Below are 24,457 nucleotides of genomic sequence, written 5' to 3' on the forward strand. Positions count from 1 at the left end.
CTAGATGTGCCAAAATAAGGAATGCAAATGGCGGCGCCCCATGGGCGCCACCATTTGCGTACGCGCTTTTTTTTTCTTATCAAAGTCACCCGTGATAGGCTACGTGACGATTTACATAGCCTATCATGGCTGACTTTGGAAATCTAGCCGTGATAGGCTACGTAAATCGTTACGTAGCCTACGCACGGGTGTGTGTGTGTGTTTTTTACTTTAGTTTTTTTTTTTTGCAATGGTGGCGGTGGCAGCCGGTTGGGAGACCAGCCGCCGCCCCCGCCCGCGACAAACCGCCGCCAAACTGCCGCCGCGACCCACCGCCGGGAGGGACATTCGCCAAAGGTAAGTCCCGTCCCGGGGGGGCGGAGAATTTCACCGCCGATTTCGGGAGCCGAATGTGTTGGCGCTCGGCCCCCCGAAGATTCGGGGAGATATTCTCCACCATCCCTAAGTCTACGTAAAGATTTACGTAGACTACAGCGAAAATAAGGGCAACGCAAATAGTGTTCCCTTATTTTCGCCGTAGTCTACGTAAATCTTTACGTAGACTAGACGTGCCAAAATAAGGAATGCAAATGGCGGCGCCCCATGGGAGCCGCGATTTGCGTATGCGCTTTTTTTTTTCTTTTCAAAGTCACCCGTGATAGGCTACGTGACGATTTACATAGCCTATCACGGCTGACTTTGGAAATCTAGCCATGATAGGCTACGTAAATCGGTACATAGCCTATAACGAGTGTGTGTTTTTTTTTTACTTTACTTTTTTTTTTGCAATGGCGGTGGCGGCAGCCGGTCGGGAGACCGGCCGCTGCCCCCGCCGAAACGCCACCGGGACCCGCCGCCAACAGGGACATTCGCTGAAGGTAAGTCCCATCCCTGGGGGGGTGGGGGGCCGGTGGAGAATTTCCCCAACACTTTCAGGGGGCCGAATGCGTCGGCACTTGGCCTCCCAAAGATTCATGGAGAAATTCTCCGCCAACCCTAGCCCCGGCCAAATGAAGTGCAACAGGTGGTTGCTAGAGGGAGGGCCTTTTTGTGTCCTGGTTGTGGAACACCCTCCCCAGAGAGAGGCTTGCTTGGCACCTGTGTTGTAGTCTTTTCAGTGTTAGGTAAAGATCTTTTTGTTCTCATAAGCCTTTCCATCTTAAAATCTTTTAGTGCTTTTTAGATATTTTGTACTAATGTTATTCACGGTTGCTGGTTTTATTCTTGCTTTATGTTGTTTCTGGTTTTATTCTGCTTTGCATTTTATCTTTTTGTCTTATTGCTTTTTAATGTTTTAATTTTTACTGTACACCACCCAGAGAAACTTTCTTATTCACTCATAGATAGATAGATAGATAGATAACACTAGTTCTGGCTAAACATATATAGACAGGACATGGTGTATATGCTTATGCTCTCAGGATCTTGAGCAAATAAAATATCCCAAAGCATGCGGTCTACGTAGATGTTTTAAATGTATCTAAGTATCTTCCACATTCCATCCCTTATGACATTCCTTGCCCCTCCCCATGAAGTCACTTATTACATTTCTAATGTCTGGATTAGCATATTTTACATTAGGAGGCCCAGTGGTTATTTATACACAATGTAGCTTCAGCATTTTTCATTGTCGTACTGAATAAAGATCTCTAAACTTTCACCAAGTTCAGCGTAAGATCTTATTCCCACTGTAGGGACGTACAATAGTGCTGCCAGCTCTGTAGTAGTGCTGTAATATTCTTTCTTAATCTACTGGGATTTCCATGCCCTACATATTGGTTTGCCACATTACAGAAATATAATGGTAAAAGCAAATATTCAAGCTGTTCCATTTTGAGCACATAAGGCAAATACATTCACACATCTCATAACTCACAGGTTTACCCCTATATTTGTGTGGAGGAGAACATCTTTACTGAAGCAATTACCACCACGGATTTTCTCTCCCACTCATCCCTTCCATTTATACATTAATGGCACAACCCTATGTGGATAGTCAGAAGCCTCCAAACTTGGAGGCTGCCGAATATCCAATGCAGGGCAGGAGGACAGCAGAGGCGATGTTCGTCTCCATGCTCCATCCACCCTGCATTTCTGCTAGACAGGTGATTTCACCCATCTGGCAGCAGCACCTATGAGGTGGAGGGAAGAACACTGGGGCAGCCCCAAGAAACGACGTACCACAGCTACCCCGGTCTCCTCCCCTCCCCATCCCTGGGAATGCCCCCTTTTCCCTGTCTCCATGCTCCATTTTCCAGACATGAAGAGGTAGCCAGCATGGTTCTCTCTGTACTGGCTGTGAGGGGGCAGGGGAGGGGAGTGCAGTTTCCTGGCTCTGAGGTCATAGTCCCGTCTCTGACCTCAGAGCCAGGAAACTGAACAATCATATGGCCCCCCAGATGCTGTCTAGGGGCCACAGGATTGCTATTTAAGTCATGTTACTAATCTGCTCAGGACCAAAAACTATAAGCACTTGGCCTATTTGAAGCAAAATTAGGATTCATTTATGCATCCGTGCAAACGGACTCTTGAAAGCATCAGAAATCTCTCCACAGTGGCTTTGGACATTCATTATGCACAAATGCCACCAGCTACCTGTGTAATAACTTCAGCACTTCACCTCAAGAACTTGTTTGCAATGTCTAAATGACAAGTCGCCTCGGAAGTTTCTGCAGATTGTAGATGTAAATACAGTCTGAGCAGTGGCTCTAAATAGTTGTCTGTAACATCTTAACCTACACTAAAGCTTCCCCTAACTTGACTTTATCCCTCACACCCTGTCCGAAGCCTTTCCCAAGGATCATGGAACCTACAGACTAAGCAACTCTATTTATTTATTTATTTATTTATTACATTTATATCCCGCCTTTTTTCCTCCAAGGAACTCAAGGTGGCGTACATAATCCTCCTCCTCCTCCATTTTAGCCTCACAACAACAACCCTGTGAGGTGGGTTGGGCTGAGAGTATGTGACTGGCCCAAAGTCACCCAGTGAGCTTCCATGGCCGGGTGGGGACTAGAACCCGGATCTCCCGACTCCCAGTCCAGCACTCTAGCCACTACACCATGCTGGCTCTCATTTGTCATGTTTTATACTATACCAAGATTACTAAAATAAATTCTAGATTTGTTGATAAATTGTCCAATAAATCTTACTCTTCACAGAAATGGAAGATAATTGTGTTAAAGAACCAGAAACTATGGAGATTCAAATGAAAGGCATGGTATTATACAATCAGTCTCCATATCTAATGCACCATGTTGATATTTAATGATAAATTTAGATTCAAATGGCATTTAAATGCACAACAGCATAGGTGGAGAGAAATGGCAAGGAATTTAGTAAATTAAGGGCTCAATCCTATGCAAGTTAGACAGGGGGGGGGAAAGAGTGTATCCTTGATGTGTGTGTATTACCTGAGCCTGTGGCTGAGTGGTTTGAAAAAAAAAAAAGGTTCACACCAGGAGTCCCTAATCTAACTTTGGTTTTCTTCATGTGCAAAAATTGAAAGCTTATGCCATATTAAATTTATTAGTCTTTAAGGTGCCACAAGACTCTTTGTTTTTCTTTAATTGGTTTTTCAAAATTTAAAAGTGCAACGAATTTGCATGTAAGTGAATGGAACATCAATGTAACTGAGTGCTTGATTTGGCCTGGGATGAGGTCTGAGCGGGCATTTTAAGTATAGTGAGCTTCGCTGCAACCTGAGAGATATAGGAGATTCTTGACTGGGAATCTTAAATGAGCCTTAGCTCTACTTCAGACCCGCAGTATTAACAGTGGACTACATTGTAACCTGCTCTCTCTTGGCACAGCCCTCCAAACTGCAATAGAATCATAGGATCATAGAATAGTAGGGTTGGAAGGGGCCTATAAGACCATCAAGTCCAACCTCCTGCTCAATGCAGGAATCCCTTATGGGGCTGCTTCTGGGTTCCCTTCCCTTCCTCAAGGTTTTTCATTTTGTACTTCTGCAAATGGGTTTCCGCCAAGTCTTCCCATACCTTTCTCGTGAGCATGTGCGCTGCCCTTTTGGCTACATAATGACAGGCATCTCTGAAGTTTGGAAACAGAATATATGATCTGACCAACGGACTGAAGCAGCAGCTTACTTCTATTAGTTACAAGATACTAGCTTCAACAGAATCTCAATGTGTAGCTGAAATCTTGTAGAAAGTTGCAATCCTCTTCTGAATTTTGGGCAGAATCTGCTTAGAAGTTCTCCTGTGTCACTAAAATGGAAGTGCTATCGAAATTAATATGAATATCACAACTCCACTTCAAGCTTTATTATCTCCCAGCTCCTGACCCCAGGGAGCCTAAGCTCAAGACCACACCTTCTGGGTCAGCTGCAGTACCCATAGTTCTGTTAGGGAGTTGCATCAGAGCTCTTGCACAGGTCCTGGGCATTTCAATGGGGCTTGTGCAGGCCAGGGGAACTTTCAGGTAGCTTGTGCCATTTCCCTTCTTGTGAACTTGCACCAGGCATATATGTACTCTGAAATGTAGCAAGTTTGAAGTATTTCAACACTTTGCACTATAGTAAATAAGAAGCAGTTATGAAAACGTATACATCTCAGTTAGGCAAATTAAGTAAACACCATTACATTACTTTTAACAGAGTGTGTGGGATAACTTTAGTTTTACTGTTTAGTTGCTGGTTTTAGGTTATTTATATGCTATGATTGTAGTTTTCTATAGTTTTCATGATGGATTTTATTTTTACTTTATTATATTGTAACCCACCTTGATGAAGCCATATTGGCAGGATAAACATCTCAAAATAAACAAAAATGAATTAAAATATCACCTTTCAGAGAGTATTATGTAGCTTGTGATAGTGAAGGAAGGAAAGCATTTTCTAAAATGATGGTAAAACCATATAGAACAGAAATTCAGAGAAGAGAAGTGAGAAAAGGGAAAACTTCACTCGAGCAGAAAAATTTACTCTGGCAGCTGGATGAAAATAATTTAAGAGATAATCCATCACCCTTCTCTGCTGGTCTCTGATGGACAAGAATGCTTTCCCCCTCCAACTCTGCTATAACACTAAATAAATAATAGTGGTGGATTCCAAATCACATTTTGAATTTCTGGATTTGCATGCAAACGTTTGGGGTAGTATTCAAAGTGAGTCCTATGTAGAGTAGACCCACTGAAATGAATGGGACAAGGTAGTTATGACTAACTGAAGTCTCATTCATTTCAATGGGTCTACTCTATGTAGAACTAACACTGGATATCACCCTTGGATTTTAATGTCTAAAAGCTGAATTCTAAGTGATTTCTCAGTATTCAATATGGTTTGTATCTTAAGGACTGCCAATTATATCATTGTTCAAATGATGTCAACAAACTTCATATGAAATAATTGGTTTTCGAAATAAAAATAAAACTTTTCAAAACTTTGAACACTGACTAGTAACCAATTGTTTTTGTTTCAGCTTTGATTATCCTAATTGTTTTTGTTTCAGCTACTTTGATGACCCTAATAAAGCTATAGAGAGACCGTGGATGGCTGTTTTTCCATGACATTTGAGACCAAGAATCTCCCAGACTCAGAAAAATGCCAGAGAGCACCCTCCCCCAAATCCATCACTGCTATTTATGATCCATTTAAACATGGTACCCAGCTCTTTTCCAGTATTCCTATTTGGCAGTATCTCCCCCATTCAATGCTGCTGAATGAACTCTTGTAGTTTGAAAGGTTGGACTGAAATGAAAGTGGAGCATACAAAATTATTGATTATGCTGTAATCAATACAATCAATATGGTATATGCTGTACAAGACCTATTTCTGCTGTACAAGACCTATTTGATCTGCTGAGTTGTGAGGCTCATTCCTATAGGCTGTATTTTTGGAACATTGCTCTCTGTAGGGGAAAGAATACCCTACTCTACTCTTTGTTCAGCTTTGTGTGTAACAGGAAACACATAAACGTATGATAAATAAGATGCCTATACTTCACAGAAAACCTCACTGCATCTTGGTCACAAAGGATAGATGCTAAGATCTTTGCCTTTGTGCTGCTGAATAATTAAAATACACATGCACACACATACAGATATAAAAATCAGCAGCATTGCCCAAGCCACAATGCATTAGTGCTCTAACTCATATTGATTTCTGGGCAAAGACTTTCATCTATAAACTTTCAAGAGAGTGTATTTGGCTCCTTTTACACTCCACAGAACTGTATATAGATTTTATGCTCTAAAAAATTCTAGATCTGAAGATGCTCTAACCTTGCATAATGCATTTTCCCCCTTGCTAGCCATGGTAATTCTTATAACTCTAGTGAGTACAGGCAAAAAAGAAATGCACATTAGACAGGGAAGCACAAGGAGGACCAAAAGATTCCAGGGCAGGCAGATGCTCTTTCAGTGCAAAACTGCATGGAACGTAAGCAGCATATATTGCCATCTCCTGTAGAAGACAGAAATCGTATGGAAACGTTCGTCTCCCTTGTCTGCATACAGAACACACAAAAGACCACTATGACATTAATTTAAGTTACCAGTGTGCGATAATGATACAGAACACATTGTAGATATATATCCGACCATAGAAAATGGCTATTATAATGGGAAATGTCACGCATGGAACAGCATAGCAAAGCTTGCGGACAAAAGGGCATTAACAAGATTTTTTTTTAAAGAAAAACAATATATATCAGCAAGCAGAAAGGCGCAGTGCATTTTTCAAATGGTCCATCAGACAGCAAAACAGATCAAACTCATCCAAGAGCAAAATTGAAGTTACCATCAGCAGCGCTTCTGTTCTGTTACCCCATGAAAATAAGTCTGGAGGTAGATGAGAATTCTTTGAGCACTGAGATGGTATAATAAGGCATAGCTGCCTGGTGACTGCACGTCCCTTCCACTGTTGTCTTTGCTATTCCTGTGGCACCACCACCACACACAAGCCAGCATCCCCTGTCCCTTGGCTCAGCTGTCAGAGGGGATGTTGGTGTGCAGACATGGAGCTGCGCCATGACCCAAGAGACGTTCTTGGTGTTCCAATTGATTGCTTGGGTTAGTCGGGCAGGAGAGAGGGACATCATCTGCAACTTCGATTGGCTATTATTCTCTAAACTACAAATGCAGGCAGGTTTCAGAACCTCTAGGGCTAAGTCGCCAACTCTGAAAACTGATTCCCAAAACTTGAAATAAGCAAGCCAGAAGCCACCAATTTTTAGTAGAGGGCAAGAAAAGAAGCCAAAAAGTTCACTGTACTTTGAGTTTTATTTACTCCCTACTTTTTCTTCCTGCATTGGAGCAACATCAGGCAAGTGACCAGGAACTTCTCTGAACTTTCGTCTCATTCCCCAGAGTTAAATTATTGTTCTCTTTGTTTTTGCCCATCCTGGGACCAATCTCAGAGCCACCGAGACTTTTGTACTCTTTGTGTCAGGGTGGACACTGAGCCCATAGAATCCCAGAGTAGTTCTGATGCGGAGGAAGAGCAGTCGCTCCTGGGAGAGGAGCGCGCCCCTTTTTCCCAGGGCCCGCAGCTGACAGAGATTCCTCCCACCAACATTCCTAGATTAGAAAGCAGTCCAGGGAGTGACCCAGCACCGATAGCAGACTGGTTGGATGCGCAGCGCAGACGCAGAGAGCGGCGCCAAATGGAGAGCATGGAAAGGAGGCGTAGCGTCCGGTTGGCGCTCAAAGAACGGTTGCGCCCAGAGGATCCAAGGGAAAAGGGGAGGGATTCTCCATAGTCCTTATATTCAGGGGTCTGCCAGTAATTGCCTTTCAAACGGGGACCAACTGTTCCAACTTAGGACATAGGGATGCTGCTGCTTCCTGTAGAGTTGTAAGTTGTAAAAGAAGAATAAAGCTTTGAAAAGAATCCCTTTGTCTACGTCTGGACTTGGCTACTGGATTAGACTGAGAGAGCCCTCCAAGGAGCCCTTGACACTTTGTTCTGAAACCCATAACTGTCCTAGAGTTTGGCCAGCAGATGTTCTTTGTTTTTGCTTGGTCATCCCTCATGTCTGTAGGGATGTACGAAAGTCACTTACCTTTTTGCAGCTTGGCTTCGCGGTGGGGGGGGAGGCGCTTCGCTTTTCCCCCCGAAGTTCAGGCGAAGGGGGGGAGGCTTCCCGCCTCGCCCGTCCGAAATTCAGGCCGGGGGGGAGGCTTCCCGCCTCACCTGGCCGAAATTCAGGCTGGGAGAAGCGCCCCATCTCCCCGGCCGCGAAACAAAAAGTAAAAAAAAAAAAAAAGACCCCGTAATAGGCTACGTGATGATTTACGTAGCCTATCACGGCGAGATTTCCAAAGTCAGCCGTGATAGGCTACGTAAATCATCACGTAGCCTATCACGGGTGACTTTGAAAAAAAAAAAGTGCGTACGCAAATGGCGGCAGCCCATGGGCGCCGCCATTTGCGTTCCTTATTTTGGCACGTCTAGTCTACGTAAAGATTTACGTAGACTACGGCGAAATTAAGGGCAACGCAAATCAGGCCAGAGCTGTCCGCAGCCGGATTTCCGGCCGCGGAGGGCTCTGGGTAAAACAACAACAACCACGTACGCAAATGGCGGCAGTTTTGCCCTCTTAATCTTGTAAATACTTACGTAGACTATGACGGCAAAAATAAAGGGGAATGCAAATAGTGTAGCGGGCGCTATTTGCATCCCTTTTTGATTCCCCGTTTTAGCCTACGTAAATATTTATGTTTTTTTTAACCCACCCAGCCATGATAGGCTACGTAAAGATTTATGTAGCCTATCATGTTTTTTTTTTTTTAACCTAGTCATGTTAGGCTACGTAAATCTTTACGTAGCCTATCACGTCTTTCTTTTTCTTTCTTTCTTTCTTTCTTTTTTTACAAGAGTGGAAATGGCGGCAGCGGCAGCCGGTCGGAAGACTGGCCGCCGCCGGAGCCACCGCCGGAGCCGCCGCTGCCCAGAAGATCCGCCCCAGGTGAGTCTCATCCCGGGGGGGATCTGTGGGGGGGCGGGGGGGCAGGCTGTTCCACCACGGAGTTCGAGGGGCTGAATACGCTGGCATTCGGCCTCACCGTGATCCGTGGCGGAATTCTCTGCCATCCCTAACAAATGTAAGCACCTGCTAATCTTTCCCCTAATTGTATTGATGGCAGATAGATACAATATGGTCCTCTCCATGCTGGAAATAGCTGTACCTGTTACAAATAGGTACAGCTATTTACAAATTGTAATAGCTATACCTATTACAGCTCGTACTGGCTGTACCTATTATAAATAGCTGTTCCTATTACAAATTGAGTTTACACTCATTTTTTGTAGATCACATTTATGATTCACACTATTATTATGAATATAAGCATATTGAATTAGATGAGCTATTAGCAATAATGCACTACAGGAATTATGCATGTGAGGTGGCTGTTGTTGCTACGTTGCTAGTCAAAATGAGAAATATTATGAGAGTTTATAAGGGCTTTACTACAGCAACCTCACATGCATGAAACAAACATATTCCTTTATAGCATGAGGACAGTTGGATGGGGTAAAGCCCTCTAATGATGACTTTGTTCTACAATCTGATTTCAGTTTCAGGGAGAATATTTTCATTGGGTCTGAACCAAAGCTTTGATTGTTTTTACAGCAAATTTCACACCTTTGCGGGAGCCAGCAGTTCTTCCAAACCCCCCTCTTCCTTTGTGTTAATTCACACTTTTTCTGTGACACTTTGCCTCACAGAGCTGCTGCTTCAGCACTTTCGTTTCTTTCCTCAGCCTCCCTGATATCATGTTTGTATCAGGGATTGCATGTTATGAATATGCATGTTATTTCACTTGGCGAAGAAAGCCAATTTTCCCTCATTCTGAATTGCTCATGTCAGAAGGTTTCTAAGACAACCTGCTGGGACATTGCTCCCTCAAATTGCGAACTCATGTGGTGTGTAACGACAGCTATGTAACCAAAACTGGGCTACTGACAAACAAGAGGGTGGGATCAGTATGCTCAGAGGACTCCCAAGAGTTGCAGAAGTACAACAAAAAATGGGGGGGGGATGAAGGTGGCACCCCTCCCCAACAGCCCAATGAAATTGCTATCACTGGAAAAAACAGAGAACTGGTAGAGCACGGTGGAGAGAATGGAATGGAGGATCATGGATGAGGGCATTGCTACCTGGCTTGAACCAGGAATAGGAGCATTCCACACTGCAACTTTTTATTGCAGGTCCCACTTATTATTTTCTAGGTATCTTGTGTTCTCAGAAACCATCCTGAAACTGTACCCCAAATGACAACACTCATCAGACTAGTGAATCAGGGAATATTGTCATTGTATATAGTAATACATCGTATATCATCATACATGAAAGACCTTCTCCTTCTCTGGCTGCTCTGCGGAGCTGCTGCGGAGCACAGCTGGCCGCGGAGGATTCCAGGGGGGAGGAACGGAGCACCTCCCCCCCTGGCAAGGATTCTGGGGGGAGGGACGGAACACCTCCCCCCACACACAATCAACATAATCCGCGAACAGGTAAGTGACTTTTGTATATCCCTAGGCTGGATAATTCCCACTGTTTGCATTATATACAGAAATGCCCTAACGCCGGCGCCAGCTTGTCTGGCTGAAAGGGGGGGCATTGTGGGTGGGTGGGGTGAGAGGACATGGCCGCCAGACATTGCTGCACCCCCAGTGGCACCACCATGCAAGGAGGGGCTGGCAGAGTTGCCTTAAGCTCTGCCTCCCTCCCAGGGAGAGCCGACGGCAGTCTCGGCGAGGGGACGGCTTTGCCCGCCTGCTTTTTCGCCTCTCACCCAGGGCACGGCCTTCCTGAGCGCCGCCGCCCACTCCATGACAGGCGGCAGGTGCAACGGCGGGCACCCGCTGGCTAGGGGTGCACGAAAGTCACTTACCTGGTCTCACAGCTTGCTTCGCGGTGGGGGGGAGGCGCTTCACTGCTCTCCCCCCGAAGTTCAGGCTGGGGGGGGCTTCCCACCTCGCCTGGCCGAAATTCAGGCCGGGGGGGAGGCTTCCCGCCTAGCCTGGCCAAAATTCAGGCCGGGGAGGAGGCGCCTCGCCTCGCCCGGCCGCGAAATAAAAAGTAAAAAAAACAAAACAAAACGCCCCCGTGATAGGCTACGTGACGATTAACGTAGCCTATCATGGCTGACTTTGCAAATCTAGCCGTGATAGGCTACGTTAATCGTCACGTAGCCTATCACGGGGGGGTGTTTACTTTTATTGGAATGGCGGCGGCGGCAGTCGGTCGAAAGACCAGCTGCTGCCCCCGCCCCTGACGAAGACCTGCTGAACCGCCGCCGGGACCCATCGCCGGGAGGGACATTCGGGAAAGGTAAGTCCCATCCCGGGGGGGGCGGGGGGCAGGGGGGGTCCAGAGAATTTCTCCCCGAAACTACTTCGGGGGGCCGAATACGTTGGCACTCAGCCCCCTGAAGTTTCCCTACCGCTGGCCCCGTTCTTGCGGCTGCCGGCGCGCGACACTTCCTTGGGGGTGCAAGCGATCGCTCTAAGCGCCGCACCATCTCGCGCCCCTTCTCGCCCCTCTGTGCCGCCGCTTCCACTCGTGCGGCGGTGGGTGCAGCCCTGGGCTGCACCTGCAGGTCATTGATGCCGGCGGCCGCAGGCTCTAGCTGGGTCTGTTGGGCGTTGGCGGCCGCGCCAGGTAGCATGCGCGCCCCGCTCTTTCAGCTGCTCCTGGGGGTCCCCGTTGCCGGCGGCTGCCAGCTCTGTCTGGGCCTGTCAGGCGTCGGCGGCCACAAGGGGCCGCATGCACGCCCCGGCGCCTTCCCCTTGTGTCTGCCGCCAGCCCTCAGGCCGCGGTTGATGCGGTGGCCTGATCCAGCCGGCCCTGGTTCATCGCAGCAGTAAGTGGCCTCTGTCAGTCAGCAGGCTGCTTGCCGGGCATGCTGCCACCTGCAGCGCAGCGACCGCCAGGCCTGCCCTGATTTGTCGCCCCTGGGCCTTCACTTGGGGCTTTCACCACCTGTGCCAGGTTTCTTCGGGCCCCTCAGCCCACAGGTTTGGTCTGTGGGGAGGGCAATTGCTGGCTGGAACCCCCCTTAACAGGCTTTTGGGCCTCAGGCCTTTAACTCTGGCTTGCGAACCGCCAGGACAGCGGCCCACACCTTGGGGCCCAAGGTCCTAACTAGGTCCCATGCATAGTCAGAGTGCACATGAGACAGCTACCTGACTGGGGCTGTGCAGGTCTGGGTCTGGTCTGCGTTTGGAGAGGAGTCTGCCTGGCAGCCATGTGTGGCTACCTTGAGTTCCACAGTGGAAGAAAAGCAGGATATAAATGAAATGAATAAATACCTAGGGGAAAGGAGGTGTAGCCTCACCATCTGGAAGCAGCTGAATGTACTCCCGGGATCACCTCCCCCCCCCCCCCGGCTGTGCTCGGCGAAGCCACGGCAGTTCATCCCAAACAGACATGACAACAGACGCAATGTTCACTCTTGTTTTCCACTGCAGTGCACCTGGACGCCATTGAGGCCTCCACCTCACCGTTGCAGGCTCACTATGGCGGCACACACCCACCCTCCTGCAGCATCTCCGTCGGCAGTGACCCAAGCAACATCATCCTCCTTGTTGGTAGGGGATCCGAGCACAGCCACCTTGGATCCAGCGTGTCTGGATGACATGGAGGCCCTCCACCTTACTGAGGCCCACATCTTGTCTTTTCAGTTTCGCCCAGGTGGCACACCACCTCCTGGGGCATCTCTATCAGTAGCACCGCAAACAATATCGTCCCCCTTGCTCCCGGAGACCCGGGCGCGGCTGCCCCGGATATGGGTGAGATGACCGCACCTCGCCTCACTTGGCCAGATGGGCGACCTTCAGGGCCTTGGGGTTGCTGCCTTAGCTTACCTCCCAGGGGCGGCCGTCCCTCCCAATGTCATCTCCCTACACGACGCCCGGGCCGCCTGCAGCTCCGTCAGTCACACCCCACTGTAGCCCCAGCCGCTTAACTCAGCATCTTACAGGGTTCTGCTGGATTAACTCAGGATCCCTTGCCCCGCCCCTGCCCGCTCGGACATCCATGTAAGTGGCATATTAGATCCTTATGCTAATCTGGCAAGTTGCGATGCCGCTGGGGCTACCCCTTCTCATAATGGCTTTCACCTGAGGAGGTGTGTGGCTGGCCTATGTCAAGGCTTTCTGCAGGAGGGCCGCTATTGACCTTTCTCTGCGCTGGGACCTGATGGACTGGGACCTTTGGCTCCAATTTTTGACTCCTTCCCGGCCGGGTTTTGGCGACAGATCTGGCAGTGGCCACATTCTCCAGGCTGTCTCCCGCACTGGCCCTTGGCCTATTGCAGGTCTGGTGCTTCAGCACCGCTGTCTGTGCTGGGAATACAGCCCCAAGGGCACATACTCCCAGAACCCATGCCGTTTCCATCATGAGTGCTCCCTTTGTAGCAGTCAGCACTCGTGCATCTCTTCTCCAAAGCTGGGGATGGCAGGGTCCCCCTCGGAAAAGCCGAGGCAGTAGGAAGCCGGGGGCAGGCTACAGCTCCCTCTGGTGGGCCCCAGCCCGGTTCAGATGGTGCCGCTACTCGGGCTTTTAAGACACTACCCCAACAGGGGGAACACGTTTTACTTGGAACAGAGATTTGTGGCAAAATTCTCTGACATCCCTACACGGCAGTGGCCCACGGCCAAACACAAGTCAATGGGTTATGCCCAGTCGGGGCCTTATGGGTTTTTATGGAATGCCACGGGTCCGAGGAGGGGCCTCTGTTTTATCACTTCAATGACTTACCGTTGACATAATGGCAATCTGGGCAGTTTCTACAGTAGCTCTACCCTGCTAGGCCTAGGTAATTTTCAGTTCAGAACCCACTGTTTTTGCATTGAAGTAGTCTCCATGGCAGCCGCTGGAGGTTTCTCTCACAGGCACGTTATGGCAGTTTGAAAATGGCGCTTCACAGCATTCCGGCGTGCGTTCGCAAGTTGCCTGCTTCTTCCTGACACAATTTTCCCTTTGCTTGCCCTAATGTGCTTATTCCTTAGTCCAGCAGACTTGACGTACGCCGGAATGGGTGCTCTTACATGGGCACAATATGATGTTTTGAGCTGCACGAAGGGCTTGTATGTCAACTTCGGATTTCAGCTTCTGTCACCCTGACACATTAAGATCCAGTGGCTTCACAGACAGGCCATATGGTGGGAGTCCCCCCTCCTCACCCTGTTCCACCAAAGTTTTGTCAGTCTTCCTCCGCAGGTACAGGTGCTGCACATTGAGAGGAGTGACTTCGGCTGTAAGCCAGCCAAGGACCTGATCGAACAGGCCTTGGTTGAGGTGCAGGTGGTCCGGCATACCTGGCCGAAAGTAGCCTTATTGCAGTCCTCGCTGCTCCCATGGATCAATTGGAAGGTGTGGAATGACATTGCCATTGGCAGGGCATGTCGGAAAGTGCACAGAGAAATGGCTTATGGCCTACTAGGGGTGAACGAAAGTCGCTTACCTTTTCTCGCAGCTTTTTCGTGGTGGGGGGGAGCGCTTCGCTGCTCCCCCCGCGAAGTTCAGGCCGGGGGGGGGGAGGCTTCCCGCCTCGCCCGGCTGAAATTCAGGCCGGGGGGGAGGCTTCCCGCCTCGCCCGGCCGAAATTCAGGCCGGGGAGGAGGCTTCCCGCCTCGCCCGGCCGCGAACACGAAAGTAAAAAAAAAACACAAACAAACGTCCCCTGATAGGCTACGTGACGATTCACGTAGCCTATCACGGCTGACTTTGCAAATCTTGCCGTGATAGGCTACGTGAATCGTCACGTAGCCTATCAGGGGACGTTTTTTTTTTTTCTTTCATTGCAATGGCGGGGGCGGCAGCCAGTCGAAAGACCGGCTGCCGCTCCCGCCCCGCTCGAACACCGGACGAACCACCAGCCGGACCCGCTGCTGGGAGGGACATTCAGGGAAGGTAAGTCCCATCCCGGGGGGGGCGGGGGGCGGGGGGGCGGAGGATTTCTCCCCGAAACTTGTTCGGGGGGCCGAACACGTTGGCGCTCGGCCCCCCGAAGTTTCGGGGAGAAATTCTCCGCCATCCCTATGGCCTACACGAATGGGGTGATGGATGCACCACCCACCGGAAATTCCGTGGACAAGGGGGGAGCGTTACAGGCAGGACGGTGTCTGCCTGTCTCATGTAGTGAATAACATGTTTCTGTCTGATCTGCAAAGGGGCCTGCGGGAAGTTCTTCTGCGCAGGTGGGGGGAGTTTCACAAGCTCTAGGCTTGTGACTCCTGTGGCGGCTAGGACGGGCAAAAGCAGAAAGAGATTAGGGATGGTGTGCATGCAGAGGCACCTTATGGTGACAGGTGACGCCTGAGGCCGCCCGAACGGGTTGTGCGGCTCGGCGGGGGATAAGGGTTGCCTGGGAGACCAACCCCCCTCACTCTCCCAGGTGTTGTGAGGCACCAGGTTGGGGGTGACAGGGGAAGGTCTACCTCCCCAAGAAGGGGCAGTCCGGAGGGGTGGCGAGATCACCGCCACCCTCAGGCTGGGTGTGTTTTCACCCAAGAAGTGCCTGCTAGTCGCTGACACAGTCAGGTGCCCGTCCTAGGTACCCCTCTGCCGATATTATCAATAAATGTGGCCCAATTTTCAACCCAGACTTTGTTGTCTGTGTCTTCTTTAGCCCGTCTCCGCTCGCAATTCACATTGTACTTCATCAAATGACCAAAAGAGCATGTAATGAGCCTGATTCTGCCAAAAGGTCCCCCCATGCCCGGACTGCTGTTTTTGTACTGACTTATTTTCTTTTCAGTTCAGATTATCCGCAGTAGACGCACAGAGATAACCCATTACATATGTGGCTCCAATACAAATGTAGCATGTGTCCCACACACAGAGCTCCTGTATTGGAGCCATATGTGGCTCCAATACAAATGTAGCATGTGGCCCACACATAGAGCTCCTGTATTGGAGCCATATGTGGCTCCAATACAAATGTAGCATGTGGCCCACACACAGAGCTCCTGTATTGGAGCCATATGTGGCTCCAATACAAATGTAGCATGTGTCCCACACACAGAGCTCCTGTATTGGAGCCATATGTGGCTCCAATACAAATGTAGCATGTGGCCCACACACAGAGCTCCTGTATTGGAGCCATATGTGGCTCCAATACAAATGTAGCATGTGTCCCACACACAGAGCTCCTGTATTGGAGCCATATGTGGCTCTAATACAAATGTAGCATGTGGCCCACACACAGAGCTCCTGTATTGGAGCCATACGTGGCTCCAATACAAATGTAGCATGTGTCCCACACACAGAGCTCCTGTATTGGAGCCATACGTGGCTCCAATACAAATGTAGCATGTGTCCCACACACAGAGCTCCTGTATTGGAGACATATGTGGCTCCAATACAAATGTAGCATGTGTCCCACACACAGAGCTCCTGTATTGGAGCCATATGTGGCTCCAATACAAATGTAGCATGTGGCCCACACACAGAGCTCCTGTATTGGAGCCATATGTGGCTCCAATACAAATGTAGCATGTGTCCCACACACAGAGCTCCTGTATTGGAGCCATATGTGGCTCCAATACAAATGTAGCATGTGGCCCACACACAGAGCTCCTGTCCTGTGCATGCAATTTGCTCCATGCAGTTTAGTGTGCAGCCAGCTCCGGATGGGAATCATCGCATACAGCATGGGTGGGCTACCTTTGCCCCCGCCCCCCCGCCGCCTTTTTTGCAGCTCCCATTGCCTCTGAATTTGCCTCACCAGCAGCAAAAAAAAAAAAGTGCTGCAGTGGCAAAAAAGGGGGCAATGTTACGCAGAATCATACTTCCAGAAGACTCTTCCAGTGCGAGCTCCTCTCATGTGGCTAGGGATGGATGAATCTGTCAGTTTCACTTTCTCTCAAATTCAAATTGTTAAAATCTTGAGTTCTTTCCATGCCAAATATGAATAGAATTTGCAAACGTTGGTAAAACCTTACCAAAATACTCACTCATCTGCGCCATACAAATTCAATAGGTCCAACTACTTCCTACATGGAGAGGACCATATTGTACCTATCTGCCATACAGCTGTTGGATGAGGAGCCTGTCAGAAAAAAGAGGTGTCGCTCCTAATTCAGCACCACATGGCTGAAGACTCAAGGATTCAAACCCAGAGTTTTAAGAGTAGGCACTCAAAGCCCTGGGCCTCGATGGCTGAATCTGCCCGTTTCAGTTTCTCCCACATTTGAATTTTTAAAATATCAAATCTTGTCATCCTGCTGATGAAAAAATCTGAGGATTGTGGCAAGTTCTTATGTGATGCAGGAAGGACCCATACTACAGCAACGTCTGTGGCGTAGATTCCCAAGTCAGAATTCTCAAATTTAACATCTTCTAATCACAGACTAAATATTCACAGCACTGTTTTGACGGTCTTGTTCAATATGAGACTCAATGGACAACACACAGCTAAAATGCCAAACGGTCTTTGAAACTTAAATGCTATAACGCAGGTGGTAAAAATGATCCCATCAGTGGAAATAATATACCAGCTGCTTATCTTAGACCACTATTTGCCAGGATATTTCATTAATACGTAGATATATCGCCGCAGTTCAACTAATATTACTGACATCAAGGCTTGCTCAAACAAACAATGTTATTAGCAATCTGGGTCCTGCAGGAGCTGAGAAATTTGCTTTCAAAAAGCATTTGCATAATTAACCCCCGCCCCCCCAAAACTGAGTACGCTTGATAAATAATGCCACTGTTTCACCCTAGTTTCAAATATTAACATAGTTTTGAGTTGAGTATTTTACTGTATACAAATTGCCTGTGCACCCTTGTCAATGAATTTATTTTACTTAACGCATCCTTCATCTCTGCCTGGTCTTTTGCTGAAATTTTGCTTGGTCTTTTCTCTTAAGATGTCACAAATTCTTAAGTCAATTTAATGAAGAAATTTTTTTATATACGTATATAATGGGAAGAATATAGAGTAGCAGTTTGTGTGTTCAAACATTTTAAAGAGAATAACTGTTATATATTTCCTACAAGAAATAATGGACTTGTACAATTATTGGGGCCACGGTGGCTTAGTGGTTAAGACGCTGAACTGCAGACTGGAAGGTCGGCAGGACAGCAGTTCGAGACCCGAGTGCTGCGTGACGGAGTGAGCTCCCGTCTTCAGTCCCAGCTTCTGCCAACCTAGCAGTTCGAAAGCAAGAAATTGCAAGTAGATAAATAGGTACCGCCTCGGCGGGAAAGGGAACAGCATTCCGTGCACCTCGGTGTTCAGTCATGCCGGCCACATGACCATGGAAGCATCTTCGGACAGCACTGGCTCTTCAGCTTAGAAACGGGGATGAGCTAGGGTTGGCGGAGAATTTCTCCCCGAAACTTCGGGGGGCCAACGCGCTTTTTTTTTTTTTTAAGTCACCCGTGATAGGCTACGTGATGATGTACGTAGCCTATCACGGCTGACTTTGCAGATCTAGCCATGATAGGCTACGTTAATCATCACGTAGCCTATCACGGGGCCTTTTTTTTTTAACTTTTTAGTTCGCGGCCAGGCGAGGCGAGGCGCCTCCTCCCCGGCCTGAATTTCGGCCGGGCGAGGTGGGAAGCCTCCCCCCCCGGCCTGAATTTCAGCCGGGTGAGGCAGGAAGCCTCCCCCCCCGGCCTGAACTTCGCGGGGGGAGCAGCGAAGCGCCTCCCCCCCACCGCGAAAAGCTCCGAGGACAGGTAAGGGACTTTCGTCCACCCCTAGGATGAGCACCGCACCCTAGAGTTGGACACGACTGGTTGGGGACACCTTTACCTTTTACAATAAAACTCTGCACAGGTAAACACTAATTCATAATGCATAATCTTAGAAGTAGAGATGCCTGAGGAATTCGATCTTTATGAATTCCAAGATGAACTGGCCTGACATCTCCCAGACTAATGTGCACATCAGAACTTAGCAATCCTATACAAACTTACCTAGGAGTAAGTCCCATTGAATTCAATGGTACTTACTTCTGAGGAGACATGCATAGGATTTGTTCATCCATACTTAAAAGGAAGTCCCACTTTGCTCAATAGGGCTTACTTCCAAATAAGAGTCCACAGACTTGCAATTAAAAGATATAACAGTTCTGAAATTGCAACAACAGAAATGTTAGAGTATAAATAATTCTACTTTTATTTATCTTAAACAATGAGGTAATTTGAAAAAAGATGGCAAAAGTGGCCCGTAAGGTGGTTGGCAGTCAGACCTGCCACTGCTCAGGATGTGCAGTTCAGCAAAACTCAAGTTCACCAGTCTTCCAAATTTCATTCCAAAACTCATTCCAACTTGAGTCCATATCAGATTGAGAGGTTTGTGTTTTTTCTTTTTGCATGAAAAGCCGTCCATATTTTCGTGTGTATTGTTTCAAATGTATGCATCAATTACATGCATCTTTGAAACGTATGCATTCTTCTCCCATCGATTAAAATGCATCTGTGTACATTTTTCAAAAGTACACATTTTTTCATGCACATTTTTCAAGTGTATGTATGCTGTCAAATGCATTTTTCCATCTGCAAATCTCATTGCGAGCTTGGAAATGTACGGACTTTGACCACAGATTGCATCCGAGTTCATGTCCAGTCTGGAAGGTAAGAACTGGATAAATCCTCATAAAAGACAAATTGAAACAAATTTCCATAATGTGAGGCAAGAAAGGGGGAGGGCAATTCCAACCCTTACTTGTAAGTGCTTATAAGGCTGAAACAGAGGCAGGTGGTGCTTCACTCAACACTATGCAAGCATGCAGCTGCTGAATTGATAGGGGCACTAACGAGGGGTGCCTATCCAGTCAGTGATCACAAGTGTGCACAATGCTGAGTGAGGCACTCCTTGTCTCTTCCAGTACTCCCAAGGATGGGAATTCCCCATCTCCACTGCTCACTCCACAGCAGTAACCAGCAGTTCACCATTGGTAAACTGCCTCACCAGGCATAGGGTGTTCACCACTCAAGCATGAAGTGATTGTTGCAAATCTGAAAAGTCTATTTTTACCTCCCCTACCCAGCTGCTGTTTATTTTAAGCATTTTTCGCTTGTTCCAATGTTCAAAAGAAGATCAGCACAGAGAAGGGGAAAAAGAAAATAAAATAGAAAATGAAAGTAACAGAGAATATGCTAATGTATATTATTTTGTTTCTTAAAAATTAACATATAATTTTGAGCTCTTGTAAATGATATGCAATCAATCTGCCCCTTAAATGCAAAAAGAGTAAGTGAATCATGCCAGAGAAGTCTATTTCCTTTACTTCTAACTTACAATCTCAGCACAGCATTCATTATAATGCCGTAATACTGTTGATGCTAACTAATTTTGCGACTGCTTCAGACAAATATTACTTGAAGCCAATTTAAATTGTGCATCTAGGTAAGGTTTAATACTTACCCCTGAAGCGCTTTTTCTCCAAACCAATCTCCTTTTCCTAAAGTACGGAGAAAGATTGGATCTTCCCCAGGTGAATCTTCACGGGTAACATTTACCTGATTAGAAAAAAACAGTGATTAAAAAATGGTGTAGCGTGCTGGTTTTGAAAGGGTGTAGTGTACTGGGTAAGAACAAGAGCTATACACTGAAAAGTTCTCCATTCAAATCTCAGCTCAGTCATTAACTCTTGGGGTGACCTTTGGAAAGCCAGTATCTTCCAACTGCAGGCTCCATCTGGAATATGGAGACAATAATACTGGGTTGTTGCAAGTATTTTTGAGATAATTTAAGTGTAGAACTTTGAGTATTTAGGAAAAAGCACTGTTTCAGTGCTTTATCATCATTGGAACATCAAAGTGTTAACTACCTGGATAAACACTGAATTTGCTAGAAGCATCTTTTGATGTTTGAAGTACTGGCCTGCGAGCTCATATTACGCCAGTACTTTTCCAGCTGCACTGGCTGCCGGTCCATTTCCGGGCCCGATTCAAAGTGCTGGTGTTAACATTCAAAGCCCTTAACGGCTTGGGGCCAGGTTACCTGAAGGATCGCCTCCTCCCATATTTGCCTGCCCGGACCTTAAGATCATCAGCAGCAGCCCTTCTCCGTGAGCCCCTGCCAAAGGAAGTGAGGCGGGTGGCTACTAGGAGGAGCGCTTTTTCTGTTGTGGCACCCCGGCTCTGGAATGAGCTCCCTAGTGAGGTTCGCCTGGCGCCTACATTGTACTCCTTTCGGCGCCAGGTGAAGACCTTTTTATTTTCCCAGGCATTTTAGCTTTCTAAATTTTTATCTTTGCTGTTTTAAATCTGTATTTTAAACTCCTGTACTGCTGCTAGGTTTTATTGTGGTTGTATTGTTATATTGTGGTTTTAATGTTCTATATATTTTAAATTGTTTTATTGTGTGTTGTTTGGTTTTAGTTTTTGTGAACCGCCCAGAGAGCTTCGACTATTGGGCGGTATAGAAATAAATAAATAAATAAATAAATAAATAAATAAATGTTGAGTGTGTATCCCCATCCAGGGCTACTAATTGCTACACATGACTAGCTGCACATAACTAGAGATGGATTTGGGCCATTTTCTTAGTCTTGCATTTCCATAAGTCTTTGCCCATCATATTTTGGAACTGTATCAAGGCAGTATTAAACCATTTATGATGTTTAATCGTTCAAAACTACATTTTGTTCAGAGACGGGTGACCTTTCCAAAGCTCCCCTTGAATTACTATACTTCATGCCTGGCTCTGGCAATGTAAACCCTACATTTTCATCTGAATCCATGTGAGCACTGTCCATATGGAATCAATTGCTGGTGCTGTAGGGGTGGGTGGATGGGTGGGTGTAAAAATCCTCTATAGTAAACATAAAGAACACCACTTTATTAACTTCTTTGTTTTACCAATTACCATACATTTTGAGCTAAAGCATATATCCAGCGCTATGAGCGTTATGTTCATTTAGCATTACCAGCTAGTCTTGGTAATTCCAATTTGCCTCCACATTAAGCAAATATTTAAAGCAAAGTTCACAACTAGTAGTCGATAAAGAGAAGAACTGCAAACAGATTATGTCACTTAGAGGAAGGACAGAGAGATTTGTAAGTCTGAGCACCATGTTTCTATCCTTTTCTGTTCAACAAACTCATTCTCTATAATAAGAGGCAAGTTCAACAAGTTGGATCTTCTAAAATAAAACACACTAAATTCAACAAAAATAAAACTGAACACAATTAAATTGTTAAGGTAACGGTAAAAGCAGCAGTAACCTTAATATAAAACAGAACATGTAATCTAGGTAAATTGCACCATCAGAGAATTTCAACAAAGATTAAATCAGCTATGAATTAATTACTTACCTTTTGCATTAAAAAAAATCTAAACTTGATAAGAAAACAGGGCAATGGTAAGGGCTCCGAGGATACCTCTGAAAAACTAGTTCAACTATGTGGACACCACCACTAAAACCTCATCCCCTGCTATGGTCCCTAGCAGACTGAATAGCTGAGACAGAAAACATACAGAATAGAAAATTTTCAGATGAACACGGCAAACAGGGAAGAACAGCCACCAGATACATATGATGCAGCCTATATAAAATTGTAAAGCTGATAACCATTGAATTACACAAGAAAATAAACAGGAAGCTAGTTCAGGCAAGCTAGAATTGGAGTAAGGTGCTCTCATAACCTAGGCTTTATTGAAGAGGTGCTACAGAATTCTCCTGCTACACCTCATGGTAAGTGTAATTTAAGGGGAAAGGGGAGGAAATTGGGGGATTGGAAGGCTGGTAGGGAGGGTGTTGGGGGGATTCAGATGGCCAGCTGGGGAAATCTGAAATTCTTCTCCAGCTTGGATTTTAACCCAAGTTAGAGATGTTTGGAACTCAAATCCAAGTCTGAGATCTGAGAACTTCACCAGCATCTTTAATTTGCGTAGTCCTCTAATTGTTGTGATTCAGTATTTCAATATGCATCAAGTTTTTTAAATGTTGCATTTCAAAGACAGTTTTTTATATGGCCTCACTGTGTCAAAACAGATATAAAAAGCCCAGTTAAACACACAGATGTCCTGGACATGTTTTGCTGTATCATAACCAATGAGCTTATATTTTTGTACAGATCTGGGGATTGCTCACAAGAGTCATTTATTCTATGTTTGGAAAAAATGTAACATGCAAATTAGTTTTAACAGCTACATAGCCACATGATTCCTGCAGAAAATAAACATACAAGATGTACAATTAGGGTTTTTTTTAATTTCGGAAAGCCTAGTCTCCATCGCCAACATGAAATTTGTGAAATGTGAAATTTCACATTAAATGTGAAATATTGTATCCCCCCTTGGTGCTTTACGAGAAAAAGCAATGTCTGCAGTGGCATCCCCATCATATGCAACTATTGCTTGTGACATTTGCTTTAAATAGGGTGCCATGAAAGCTTACCTTGCCTTTGCTGATTATGAAGAAAGTGTCCCCTCGAGCACCTTGCCGGATAATGTACTCTCCATTTTCATAGTGCGTCTGCAGAAAAAAAAAATGTTAAGAAAAAAAGGAATCAGAATTTGTCACCCAGCTTACAGCTTTGCCATTTCATAAAATAACCCTTAGGAGTGCAACAAGCCTTAAACTACACAGGCCTGGTATCTTATGTAATTTAAAAATCTACCTATGCCAAGGAGAAAAATGACTAAAATGAAATTATTTCCATCTTGGTCATAGCTAAATTCCAACAGACTATATCACACTGTCATTACTTTACAAAACTGTTGAATGTTTTGCAGGTCCTTCTAATGCTGCTTTTGGTGATAATTTTGTTTTTCACTTTTTCCTAATAGCAACAGTCTTTAGAGATGGGCAGGTTCCCCATGGCTGGCACAGGAAACTGGGAAATAGCTCGGCTTTTAAAAGAAATGAACTAATGGCCACCTAACCCACCCAGCCCTAAAGTTGCCAGTTGCAGCCAGGGATTCAGAGGGGCTTGCAAGACCCCACAATTATTTATTTATTTCTGAGTTGCCTTTCAGCTCATAGGGGAATTTGTCCTGGTGGTGGAAACCTGTCATTTGAGGAGTTGGGATGAGGGTTGGTGGGAAGCCAAACATTGTTGTCCAGCTTGGATTCTGGAAAAGAATTCTGGATCCTCACAATATTCAGCACTTCTTTCAAATTCTACAAGCCCTTGAAGCTCATATACAGGCCAAGCTGAGTTTCACCAGCATCTCTAATAGGTTTTTCTTTTCTTTTTTGAGCTGTTATTTTTGCAAGTGATTATTTCCAACACTGATCTCTATATACTGAACATAACCTTTGATTATATACTGAATACAACCTTTGATTAGCATCTTTCTTTTCCTTTTATAGGGGTGGGGAGTGTCCTTTCTTATTTTAGATACGCCTCAGAACTGTTAGTTAACTTCAATTATTTAGTCGTTCTTGTTTGGGACTATGGCAAGATCAATCTAGCAGTGCCGGTCTCAACACAGGAGGAAGAGAAAGCACTGCTCACCTGGCTCCAACTCCACCTGGCTGCTTGGTTCTCTTTTAAATCAAGAAAGAGTCCCCAGGCAATCTTCCCTGGC

General features: G+C 46.3%; 1 protein-coding gene across 1 annotated transcript in view; it reads right to left on the bottom strand.

The window, feature by feature from the left end:
- Nucleotides 1-24,457, bottom strand: part of PRKG1 (protein kinase cGMP-dependent 1) — a 988,282-nt gene that overhangs the window by 217,780 nt on the left and 746,045 nt on the right. Inside the window, exons 6-7 of the mRNA XM_084845722.1 lie at nt 23,322-23,399; nt 20,342-20,436 (exon numbers count right to left, since the gene is read on the bottom strand). Of these exons, the coding sequence (XP_084701848.1) occupies nt 20,342-20,436; nt 23,322-23,399 (173 nt within the window). The remainder of the gene's footprint in view (nt 1-20,341; nt 20,437-23,321; nt 23,400-24,457) is intronic.

The sequence above is a fragment of the Heloderma suspectum genome, chromosome 3 (assembly GCF_057233095.1).
Source record: "Heloderma suspectum isolate Gila_16-S chromosome 3, 16-S_ref, whole genome shotgun sequence".
Lineage (NCBI taxonomy): Eukaryota > Metazoa > Chordata > Lepidosauria > Squamata > Helodermatidae > Heloderma > Heloderma suspectum.